The sequence below is a fragment of the Branchiostoma floridae genome, chromosome 12 (assembly GCF_000003815.2).
Source record: "Branchiostoma floridae strain S238N-H82 chromosome 12, Bfl_VNyyK, whole genome shotgun sequence".
NCBI classification, from domain to species: Eukaryota; Metazoa; Chordata; class Leptocardii; order Amphioxiformes; family Branchiostomatidae; genus Branchiostoma; species Branchiostoma floridae.
This window is the reverse complement of record NC_049990.1, coordinates 2,091,770-2,104,742: the sequence shown is the minus strand read 5'-3', so window position 1 is coordinate 2,104,742 and position 12,973 is coordinate 2,091,770. Positions and strand designations below refer to the sequence as shown.

The 12,973-nt window shown below is 41.3% G+C and overlaps 1 protein-coding gene across 1 annotated transcript in view; it reads left to right on the top strand.

Moving 5' to 3' along the window:
- The window catches only part of LOC118427958 (zinc finger protein 729-like), a 64,873-nt gene that overhangs the window by 9,273 nt on the left and 42,627 nt on the right, over positions 1–12,973 (top strand). The window contains exons 3-5 of the mRNA XM_035837926.1: positions 717–1,001; positions 1,086–1,605; positions 5,462–6,133. Of these exons, the coding sequence (XP_035693819.1) occupies positions 717–1,001; positions 1,086–1,605; positions 5,462–6,133 (1,477 nt within the window). The remainder of the gene's footprint in view (positions 1–716; positions 1,002–1,085; positions 1,606–5,461; positions 6,134–12,973) is intronic.

The window sequence follows — 12,973 nt, the reverse complement described above, 5'->3', positions numbered from 1 at the left end:
CCCGACTACTACAGTAACTATATCTCCGCGACACAATCTCTGCTTTGGAGAGTAAACAAATATCCCACTTTCGCCCCTTACCACGCCTTACTAACAGGACTCGAAATACCACCTGTATATGCATGTTAGTGCAGGTAAAATTGGAGCTGTGCAGGTATTTCTGGTGTCTACCTGCACCTAACCTGCACTGGTCCATGTACTGGGTTTTAGACATAAATGTCATATGATGTAGGTGTATCTGGATTGTTATTAGCTGTATTGAATATTGCCACCTATAAAGTATAACAGAAAAAATAGCAATGGTTCCTTAACAATTTTAGTATGATCCATACTTTCCAAATTCAGAGTGTTGTAGGTAAAGTTTGTTTGGTGCAGGTAATTTTCAATGTTACCTGCGCCAGTGCAGGTATGCAGAAAAAATATTTAGAGCCCTGAGTAATGGTGAGGCGTCTTTTACTTGACCGTTTGTCTCCACAGAAGTTGTACAAGGTCTAGGAGGATGTCGACAACAAGCAGTGTCAAGAGTTTGGGTGACGTCAGGAGAAAGGCGAAAAAGGATTCTTCTGTGCGACCTGTCAGAGAGGAGAAACGCTACAAGTGTGAGGATTGTAGCAAGCAGTTCAGTCAGCTGGATAATCTAAAGGCTCACATGCGAACTCACACAGGGGAGAAACCTTACAGGTGTGAGGAGTGCAGCAGGCAATTCAGTACATCAGGTAATCTAAAGACACACATGCGGACTCACACAGGGGAGAAACCCTACAAATGTGAGGAGTGCAGCAAGCAGTTCAGTCAGCTGAGTGATCTGAAGACGCACATGCGGACTCACACGGGGGAGAAGCCCTACCAGTGTGAGGAGTGCAGCAAGCAGTTCAGTCAGCTGGGTGCTCTGAAAATCCACATGCGGACTCACACAGGTGAAAAACCCTACAGGTGTGAGGAGTGCAGCAAGCAGTTCAGTCATGTAGGTGCTCTGAAGAGTCACATGCGGACTCACACAGGTGAAAAACCCTACAGGTGTGAGGAGTGCAGCAAGCAGTTCAGTGAGATAGGTGCTCTGAAGACTCACATGCGGACTCACACAGGGAAGAAACCCTACAAGTGTGAGGAGTGCAGCAGGCAGTTCAGTCTGTTCGATAGTCTGAAGAAACACATACAGACTCACACAGGTGAGAAACCTTACAGGTGTGAGGAGTGTAGCAAGCAGTTTAGTCAGAAGAGTAATCTGAAGAAACACATGCGGACTCACAATGGGGAGAAACCTTACAAGTGTGAGGAGTGCAGCAGGCAGTTCAGTCTTTTCCATCATCTGAAGACTCACATGCGGACTCACACAGGCGAGAAACCCTACAAGTGTGGGGAGTGCAGCAGTCAGTTTATTGAGCTGAGTGGTCTGAAAAGACACATGCGAACCCACACAGGGGAGAAGCCCTACAAGTGTGAGGAATGCAGCAGGCAGTTTAGTGAGCTGAGTACTCTGAAGAAACACATGCGGACTCACACAGGCGAGAAACCCTACAAATGTAAAGAATGCAGTTGGCAGTTTAGTCAGCAGGGTGCTCTGAAAAGCCACATGCGGACTCACACGGGTGAGAAGCCTTACAAGTGTGAGGAGTGCAGCAGGCAGTTCAGTCAGCTGGGTCATCTGAAGACTCACATGCGGACTCACACAGGGGAGAAACCCTACAGGTGTGAGGAGTGCAGCAGGCAGTTCAGTCGGCAGTACAGTCTGAAGAAACACATGGAAACTCACACAACGGAACTTGTACAGGCGTGAGGAGTTAAGCAGGCATTTCAGGCACTTGGTCAACTTAAAGGACACGAGCTTACTCACACAGATGAGAGACAGGTGTTAGGAGTACTAATGAAGCCAGCAGGTGGGGAAGTGAATCAGATCCGACAGTTTAGTCAGCGGTTGATCCTAAAAAGTTACATCCCCTGACACGTTGTCAGTAAAGCTAGTTCAGTTCGTGTTTTTGAGGCGCCAGCCTTTTCTGTTATGGTGTTCATTTTGATCCCATGTAACTAGTGAAGTTCAGTTACCCGTTGTGTTCTAGAATTTAGTTTCCACGATGGTAGTTTTGTTGGTTGTGTATCATGTTCAAGTTTTTTTCCTGTTTTGTAACTTCTATTAAGTAGCAAACTAGAACTTAACTGGAACTTGTTCGTTTTTGTATCTTTATGGACATTTTTACACACAGTAGCGAGGTATGTCCACAAGGAAAATGTAGAATTTTGTTTCTAAGATGTTTTGTTGAAAGCGCATTGTATTTTGAATTTGATTTCTATCTTTTGACTTTTATGACGGTAAATTCATGAAGTTTTTTTAAATTATTTTGTAACAAACTTACTAATAGAACGTAACATTGGTTCTGTACCTTATGGACATATGGACCGTAGCAAGTTAATGTCTAAAGGTCAGAAAGAACCTTTACGTGTGAACTTACAACCTAAGATGATGATAATCCATTGTTATTGTACTCTAATTGGAAAAGCTCTAATAGGAAAAGCTATGTTTAAGAACGTTACCTTTATACTTGCCATTTGAGTTAAGATAAGACAACAAGAAAACTAGCAGAAGTGTTAAGAATTTTATAAGATAAGTTTACTAATTAGTAACTATCTTTGTTGTTGATTTTTATGTTAACTTGTTTTGAAAAAAGGTGCTTTAAAATAAATACTTCGCACATACACTTTCAGTTTTTCTTTTACATTGAATTTGTTACCACATGATAAGTATAGAAAATTCCCATTTACTTATCATCTGAACCATTTGAACACGAGATACCAAGACCGGAAATCCTGCTGCAGTGTCTTTGAAAACCACTAGGTAGCGATTATCTAATCATTTCAGTTTGCCAGCACTGTGTTAAATAAAGACACAAAATCTCTGTGGTATGGCCCACTAATGATACCCGATATCACAGAGCCGGGGTGTGGCTAGAATCTTTAATGTGCGTCCACGCTACAACAATTATGAGAGTTATATAATAGGTTCTACATTCAGCTAAGCAGAGGTTCAGCTCCGGCTATGATCATGGGGAAAACATTATTTTCAAGACACAAGGAAAGGGGATAAAATAGAAAGCCTAACAAAAAAGAAATACGTCAAAAACAGTTTGAGCCGAACCTCTGCTTGAAGAATGCAATATCGCGACACATATATATATATATATATATATATATATATATATATATATATATATATATATATATATATATATATATATATATATATATGGCCTCCTTCAGTCAATACTGACCATGGTGAAATCCTAATTGATATCAGCCCTACAACGTCGACTGTGGCTAAACAGTCCTATACCGTATACGAGTATGACAGTCCCTGCCACATATCGCGACAATATAATCAGGAGCTAGTATCTGACCCTTGATTATAGACTACTGCCGGGTCATTGCCACTGCCACTTCCTGTTTACTCGAAGCGGCGAGGCGACAGCGGTTTGGAAAAGTTCCCGTCCTTCCGAAGCAAATACCACAACTTTCGCGGCTTGAGAGACAACCTACTGGTGTTTGTGTGCAAGACTAGGGTTCAAGTTTGTTCAGGTAAGACGGTCTGTTCTATTTTGACTCTAAAACTTTTGTAGATTTGCCAGAAAACTGAAGGTGTCATGATTTTGGTACGGAACTAGGGGTCCCGTCAACTGGTATCTTAATTACATTACAAATAGACCATAGCTTGCAGAAGGAAGTGATACACGTTCCTTTGCTGTATCCTCGCCTTACATGGAGGTAAGTTTCTATCAAAGTTTATTCAAAATTTACACGAGAAGCGAGGAGGAAGACAGAAGATAACGTAAACAAACTTTGGGACCCTTTAGGAGTTTGGTCTTTCTTTTTGCAGAATAATAGGGTTATAGTCGTACAAACGAAAGTAGATATATTTAGGTGTATTACTAATTGTAGAGTCATTTCTGTATTGTTTATTGGTGTAAAAACGGCCGTCTTACTTATATGCAGGGCGCAGTTAATATATGTACGGCATACTGTAAACCCCTTTGTCCGCCCCCGCCATTCCAAAATCTGGTGTTCATCATGGCGTGTACCACATTTCACGGGGAGGTTCAGTAACTGATGCTTGGACGTGTTTTCAAAGTTAGCGTTTTCTCTTTGAACATTCAGGGACAACGTGTAAGTTCTGTAACTAAAATCTGCCGATTTCGGTGAAGTTTGACCGAGTAATTTTCACTCATTTTTACCGAGAAATTGCTAAGAATTTGGGAGATTCTCCATTTCGTAATTTTCCCTTTTTTATAATGTGGAGGACCACATGAAGAATAGTTAGCAACATTGAGTTTATTCGGAACCACATTTAGCTTAATAAAGTCAACGCTACGGGAGCGGTACGGCATGTAGCATCAGAAATCACACTGCTTTGTGTTTATCCTATTGTTATGCTCGTAAACAAAATAGATGTTTCGTTCGCATACGTTAAGTCGATTAAAACCCCTTTTTAAAATAAAAACGTGAAGAAAGACCGCTACATTGTATAATAGTATCTATCTAAAGCGTCAGACTGCTACATTTCAGAATTTCATGCAGATCCCCGAAGTATGCGATATGACGAAATGCAATTAGTTGGCTAATATATATTACTGTATATCCAAAGCGTCAGGCCATGTTCTTGCCAGTGCATTTGAGCCGCGTTTTCTGTGATTTGCTGTTATTTCTGTCGGAATTTGGTAATCTCCAAGCAGATCTTATGGTGTGATATGCTGAAGAAGTGTAGCCGGCCTAGGAGTATGCATTTCCCACTTCCCTCTTGGAGATCACGAGGCAGAATTCTTTTCGTTGCTTCCATTTTCCATGAAAATTCTGCTACTGTGGTAAAGATAAACCACACTTTCGCCCCTCACCACGCCTTACTGAAAAATTTATGCATTGCGGACCAAATAGCTACGGATGAAACATTTCTAACTTGACTTGAAAGTTCATCTGTGTTGGTAGAAGTCATTCTTGAAACAGTTGAACTGTAATTTCCATCACCAAAATTGGACTCACCCAAATTTTCGACTGAACAGCATCAGTCTTTGTCAAGGAATGAACAATCCACTGCTGTCGTGACGTCACGTTTTGCAGATAGAACACGTGACTCAGTAAGCAGTGGATTATAGGTTGCAGGAAGTCTATGGCGCCCATCGTCTCTCTTCAGGGATGGTTGTAAAGCTCTGATGTAGATGGCTTGTTCATTGTTCATTCCTTGACAAAGACTGATGCTGTGCAGTCAAAAATTTGGTTGAGTCCAATTTTGGTGTTGGAAATTACAGTTCAACTATTTCAAGAATCATTTCTAACTTGATCGTTCCTGTTGTCTCTACAGAAGTTGCACAAGATCTAGGAGGATGTCGACAACAAGCAGTGTCCAGAGTTTGGGTGACGTCAGGAAAAAGGTGAAAAGGGATTCTTCTGTGCGATCTACCAAAGAGGAGAAATGCCACAGGTGTGAGGAGTGCAGCAAGCAGTTCAGTCGGCTGGATGATCTAAGGAGGCACATGCGGACTCACACAGGGGAGAAACCTTACCAGTGTGAGGAGTGCAACAGGCAGTTTAGTCAGCTGGGACATCTGAAGACTCACATGCGAACTCACACAGGTGAGAAACCCTACAGGTGTGAGGAGTGCAGCAAGCAGTTTCGTCAGCGGGGTGTTTTGAAGAAACACATGCGAACTCACACAGGGGAGAAACCCTACAGGTGTGAGGAGTGCAGCATGAGGTTCAGAGAGCTGATTCATCTGAAGACACACAAACGGACTCACACAGGGGAGAAGCCCTACAAGTGTGAGGAGTGCAGCAGGCAGTTCAGTCAGCCTGGGAGTCTGAAAAGTCACATGCGCACTCACACAGCGGAGAAACCCTACAGGTGTGAGGAGTGCAGCAGGCAGTTTAGTCAGCTGTGTAATCTGAAGAAACACATGCGGACTCACACAGGTGAGAAACCCTACAATTGTGAGAAGTGCAGCAGGCAGTTCAATGAGCTGGGTGCTCTGAAGACTCACATGCGGACTCACACAGGGGAGAAACCGTACAAGTGTGAGGAGTGCAGCAGGCAGTTCAGTGAGCTAGGTGCTCTGAAAAGACACATTCGTACTCACACAGGGGAGAAACCCTACAAGTGTGAGGAGTGCAGCAGGCAGTTCAATGAGCTTGGTAATCTTAAGAAACACATGCGGACTCACACAGGGGAGAAACCCTAAAGGTGTGACAGGCAGTTTAGTCGGCAGTATGTAGGCATCCTTACATCTTTTCAGTCGGCAGTACAGTCTAAAGAAACACATGGAAACTCACAAATGATCTTGTACAAGTTTGAGGGAGCTAAGTTAGCATTTCATTCAGCTTGGCCATCTTAGCAGGCACAAGGTTACTCACACTGGTGAGAAACAGGTGTGAGGAGTACTAATAAAGCCAGCAGGTGGGAAACTGAATCAGATCCGACAGTTTTGTCAGCGGTTCAACCGTTGGACCTGAAAAGTTACATGCACTGACACGTAGTCCATTCAGCTCGTGTTTTTTGAGGCGCCAGCCTTTCCTGTTATGTGGTTCAGTTCAGTTAGCCATAGTATTCTATCATTTGGTTTCCAAGATGTAAGTTTTGTTGCATGTGTATCATGTTCAAGTTCATTTCCTGTTTCGTAACTTCTATGGAATTTTGTAGACCTTTTTTATTGTTTCGTAGCAAACTTTAAGTTAATTGCAACTAGCTCGTTTTGGTATCTGTATTTACATATTCACATACAGTTGTGAGGTATGTCTACAAGGAAAAAAGTGTAATTTTGTTTGCTGTTTTGCAATTCCTTTAAAGGTACATAGTAGATCGTGTTTGATGGATTGCTCACGGAGTAGAACTTAACATAGTTTTTTTGTTGTTAATAGAACGTAACATTTACTTTGTAACTAATGTAGTAATTATTTGTAAGGTAGAACTAGAACGTAACATTGAAGATTGTTTTTGTACCTCCATCGACATTTAATGAACAGTACTAAGTCAATGTCTAAAGATGAAGAGTAGTGAACTTTTATTTTCCTTTCCTCCTAGGAATAGTACCGCTAGCATTGTTCCATAACTTTTTAGATTTTAGACTTGCAGTTAGATGGGAAAACAGTAGACCAATAGAGGTGTTAATGCTCTTGTAGTATAAGTTCACTTTACTTATTATTAAGTTCACTTTACTTCTTATTAATATTTATCTTTGTTGTTGATTTCAATAGTTTGTATTGATCCATTTTGTTAAAAGTTACGTCAGTTTTGTTAAAAGTTGTTTCAAATAAATAGTTGAAACCATGCATGTAGTTTTTATTTCACCTGGAATTTATAAGTACATGAGAAATATGGGAAATTCACATCTACTTATGACCCAACCAAAGATCCCAACCAAAAGAACACGGTATATTTAGCATACGACATACCAAGACCGGAAGTCCTGCTGCAGTGTGTTTGACGTGGTATTGGGAAACTAAAATGATTAGATAATCGGCATCCAATGACTTTGAGTTTCAGTGTTAAATAAAGACACACAATCTCTGTACCATGGTCCAGCCAATACCCGATATCACAGAGCTGGGTGTGGCTGGAATCTTTAATGTGCGTCCACGCTACAACAATTATAAGAGTTATACAATGGGTTCTGCATTCAGCTAAGCAGAGGTTCGGCTCCGGCTATGATCATGGGGAAAAATATTATTTTCAAGACAAAGAAATGGGGACAAAATAGAAAGCATCAGAAACGCCTAGAAATACGTCAAAAACAGTCTGAGCCGAACCTTCGCTTGAAGAATGCAATATCGCGATATATATATATATAGAGAGAGAGAGAGGGAGAAAGAGAGAGAGAGGCTACAGGCTATTGGCACACTCAGTGTACTATTTTTTATTTTATTTTGACACTAGATACCACTAAAATGAGAAAATCTTACGATTATATTTGACAGTCAACACTCTGAAAATTCAAATATAACTTTATTGCACAACAATTGTACGAGGTACAAAGTATGGCATCTACATAACTACAGTTCTATAGCTTAACTAACTAATACAGGAGTTGTAGTATGGGATAAGCTTCTTACAATCATTGGAAGCTTTTACAATCAGTTGAGGAGTTTCTAATTATATCCAAACCTTCTTTGATATATTTTCCTATATCTGACATGCAGGGATTGTCACATGTCATGATGTATTTGAATTTGCACTTCAGGCCCATTGAGATAAATGCTTGTGTATAAAATGACAACCTTCTGTATAGAGAATTGCGTATTTCAGAATATTTGGGACATACAATCATAAAGTGATATTCGTCTTCAATTAACTCTGGACAGAATGGACAAACCCTCTGGTCGATTGGGATTTTTTGGAATCTCCCGGTTTCTATATTTGATTTGTGACAGCCAATTCTAAGCTGTGTGATTGCACACTACGAACGTCAAGGCTCTGTATGGTTGAAATGTAATTTTCTTGCTTGTAATGCTTGTTCAATGTAGAAAGAGAGGAGATTTTGGAATTGGTTCGAATAGAGGAATGCCAATTTTGCACGTATATATCTTGTAAACGTTGCCGTAACTGAGTGGTGATTGTATCTATGTGGTATGACCTCGGGTTCAGCCATATGTGTCCAAAGCCTTGGTAATTTAGGATATTTTTTACGTGGACAATCCAATCATGTTCTCCGAATGAAACAGTATTGTAAGTCTCACGAAGAAGGGCATATTCGGGCAAGTTAACTAAACGATGCCAATATTTAACAAGTTGCATTTCGGCATCAATCATAGCTGGGAAAGTTCCCAATTCTCCCCTGACACCATCGTTTGAGGCTTTGGCATGAATGCCTAACAGAAATTTTTGGAAGCGCATGGCAATGACGTCAAATTCTGGAATTTGTTGATTTGAGTCTAGGTCTTTGGAAGCCGTTCTCTTGTAAAATTTGGCTATTGGCATGACGTAGTAGTGTTTCGTTATCTGTATTTCTTTCCAAACATACAACATAAGTACTATTCAATGCAGAAGATGTGGTTTTTCTAATGGTAGCTGGAAAGTTATCTTGAATGTCAATTTTTTTAAGTTAAGTAGAAAAAACCTTTGAGGAAGATTCACATATGTTATTAGTATGCGATACAATGATTCTAATACTTTTAGAAAAACGGCCAAAGCACCTGATTTCTGAACAGTACATAAAGATGGGTTTTACGAATGTGTCGAATAGATTTTTTCCGAGGTTGATTGAAATGTCCTTATTGGAGAATAAAAGAACCTTGAGTTTGAAAAGAGCTCTCATTGCTTTGGTTGTCAAATATTTCCTGGCGGTTTTGAATTTTCCGGAAGATGTGAAAGAAATTCCAAGGTATGTATAGCTGTCAGTGATTACTATATTTTTGCCATGAATATGGAATTTGTCTTTGTTATTCTTACTAGAACCTTTGCCAAAAACAACTACCTTGGTATTTGAGACATTGACAGATAGCTTCCATTTCTTACAATATTTTTCTAGGCAGTCAATACAATGTTGTAGCCCTTGCTTTGACGATGAAATCAGAGCGAGATCGTCTGCCCAGGATAAACAATTTAGAGATCTTGAGGTTAGGACTGCAGGATCACATTTTAAATGGCATTCTGTGTCTATCATCAACCCAAAATACGATCTTTTTCACGCGTTTACGGTAAGGCCGCATGTAGCCAGTCACAAGTATGCAAATGGATACCTATATTTAGTTGATCATGTTGGCTCGGTTTTGGAACACGTTTTCAGCTGTGTTTACCGACGAATTCTTGCCGTTTGGGAGAATTTGCGGCCTCAAAACTTATATCACAAGTGAAGCGAAGTTATGTTTTACTTACATCATTTTTAACGTGAAAGAACTTTGTAGCGTCATAGTGAGATCGACCGATTTTCCACTGTTGCCCACAATTTGTAAACTGTACTCTGGGCCACGTTAGAAGGTGAAGCAGACCGAATAAAAGGCAACTTAGAGTGTATGGTGCGGGTGAATTGAGTAAGTGTGAGTTACTATAGTTACTTTGTCTTCTGCTACAACAGTTTTAATTCAACAGACCATTCCTACTATCTTCGTCTATCTGTCTTTCTGTCTATCCGTCTCTTTTGCCCTCTATCTCTCTGTCTGCTTGTCTGTCTCACTCTCACTCTCTCACACGCTCACTTTCACATAGGTTGTGTGAGGTAAACCGCCAACGCACCTGGGTACGGTGAATCGAGCCGAGATCCAACTTCTTTTTCCAGAAAATTAGTCTGCCTCTTGGAGAAAAACAACATGTCATCTTCAGCACGTCATAACGCGCCATCTCTCCAAATATGGGCAAAGCTATCCTCACATCTCCAGACTTATCACGGCATTATTGTCAATATTCATGCACATTGACGTTGGCTGCTGTACAGTTCCCTTGTTGTCTGTACAGTACGGTCATGTACGAGCAAGCAGAGCCGGTTCGGTCCCCTTTCTCTCGCCCTGACAGCGGTCAAACCAACGGGCCGCCGTCCCAACCCCCTGGGCCTCCTGTCCATCAAGGTGGTTCCCGCGGGCACCCGATTCTATCATTATTATCATGAAGGTTTGTTAATCATGGGGCATGATTTGCGAATACGTTCGGTTGATCAGTGCCTTCTTATGGACTGAGGCCGTATGATTAGCGAAGAGTTCGCGATGGGATAATCAGGAGTCGGGGTCAACAACCCGTGATGCTGACCCAACATGGCGGCGCCCAAAGATCGGACAGAAGGTGTGTGGCGGTCGGCGATATGAGCCTGGAAACTCCTTTCCAAGCATATTCATTCCACGTAACACGTTCAACAGGTAGGTCTTATAATCCAGGCTCCGTTTTTTTTCTTCGATAACAAGATTTGCGTGAACCTGTGGTTGGGAAGCAGTAAACTAAATCATATCCATTTTACTGGCGCCAAGGAGGTAAATATATATATAACCTTCTTGCTAAGTATCGGCTCTAACGGACTTCCCTGACCGGGTAAGACGGATGATATTTTACATAAGTCTCTTGTCCGAGGATCAAGTATACCGGTAAGTAGCCCTCAGTTTAAATATATAGCGTCGACTAACGTTATCATGGCTAACCGGTAAGGAACCATGTCAGCATGGACAAAATAAAATGCAAGCTTTGGTCTATTAAAAAGCTGGGGCCAATTGCCAATATAATGTAAAGTACCATATACAACATTTGCATGCTTCTTTATGTGATTATGTGAAGAGTTGTTAAGGCATGGACCTTAGGTATAAGTTCAGAATGCCAGAATAGATTCTCAGTTGCAATGATACCCCCCTCCCCCAAACCTGGAGAGTACTGCATTTACAGGGGGTTCTGGACAAGAAGGGCTCAGCTCTTCAGGGCGGGCTAACTGAAATATTAGCTTAAGCTTAAGTACAGGGGCCCCACTCACAACAATCCAAGCAAGGGTTCACATGAAGTATCCACTGTCTATAAAACTGCTTCCAGTCATAATTCCAGAGTATGAGTATTACCCTGGGAAAACCTGACCCCAGAGCCGCGCGCAACTGGTTTACCGATCTTTGCCACACACGCCCCCAGAACACCCGCCGCCCAACACCCACCTGCTCGACAATCCAGCTGGCCTCAACTATCACTTGCCTTTCAGAGAAGTAAGCGATAGTCAGGTCCCGGGCTGGCATGAAGTGGGGCCAGCTGGTTGGTAGTGCCTTAGTGTGCGGGTGTATAGTTGCGGGCGTGCGTGAAGCAGGCAGGGATCGGTAACTCTTCTTCGTGCCGCTTCTTTGAGTTTGGTTTCCCTGGGTTAGACTATGACTATCTACCATTTTTTACACTGACAGTTCTACCTCATCATGATTGGCTGTTTAAATTTTCTCAGACCATTCATTATTGCTTCAGTTTCATTTTTGGTAAATCTTTCCCCAGGAAATGGGCATCATAATCCAAACTTGCTGCTGTGATGTGGGGCTGTGTGTTTAGGGCAAGGTGCATGCGTTGTGCAAAATGCAGAAAAATTCTGTTTTAGCTCCTTGTCAGTGGTTGGTTCAAAATTTCTGTCACAGCCTGCTCAAAAATTGGATCAGAATTGTACAATATTACCTTTAACCATAAACAAAGCTAAGCTGATGATGAAAACAGCTAGTATGCATGATTTGACTGAGGTGGTTGTACATTGAATGGGTATACATAACTGGTATTTCTGAGTGCACCGATCAGAAAAAAATGAAGGAATGGAAAGAAATCAGGTGACAACAGTTAACCAATTAGAAAATGGTTCCGTCTTCTCAGCAAAACATGTAATTTTGACTGTGCATGTTGAACAGTTAGCAGTTATGCCAAAACAGAAAAAGGTTGATAAATGTTGAATATACATTTCCTTTCTGCATTGTAGTTGATAATGAAAATAAATTTGTTATTCCAAACTATCCAAAGTACAATCTGAACGTATTCTGTAACACTCAAAGAGACCAATACACAATGACATGTAAATGTTTGTCTCACTCTCCATTATTATACTAGTCTGTACTACTATAAGCAGGCCTGGACTTGAACTTGATCCTCTGGACATGAATCGTGGTGTCATCTAGACTGTGGTGTCCTACTGGCCAAACAGTTAGGGTGTTTGGTCCAGAGCGCAGGGGTTCTGGGTTTGAATCCCCTGACATGCCATTCATATTGTGCCTTCGGCACAACACTGATTCACATAACTTTCCTCACTTCACTTTCATGTAACATAGGATAGGATGTTAAAAAAAAAAAAAACTTAAATGGAGGCCCAGTGTTTGAAGAGAGCCACACCTTGGGTATAGTTCTCACCAGACATAGTTCACAGTGGTTAAAATATACAGCGCAATTCACACATTTAGGTTATCACTGTTACATAATGTATTGCTGAATGGCAGCTGCTCCAGACCCTTCCTATTCAGCCCCACCAATTACAAGCTCCTTGCAATTCAGCTTCACACATTCATGCTCCATCTGTGAAGACTA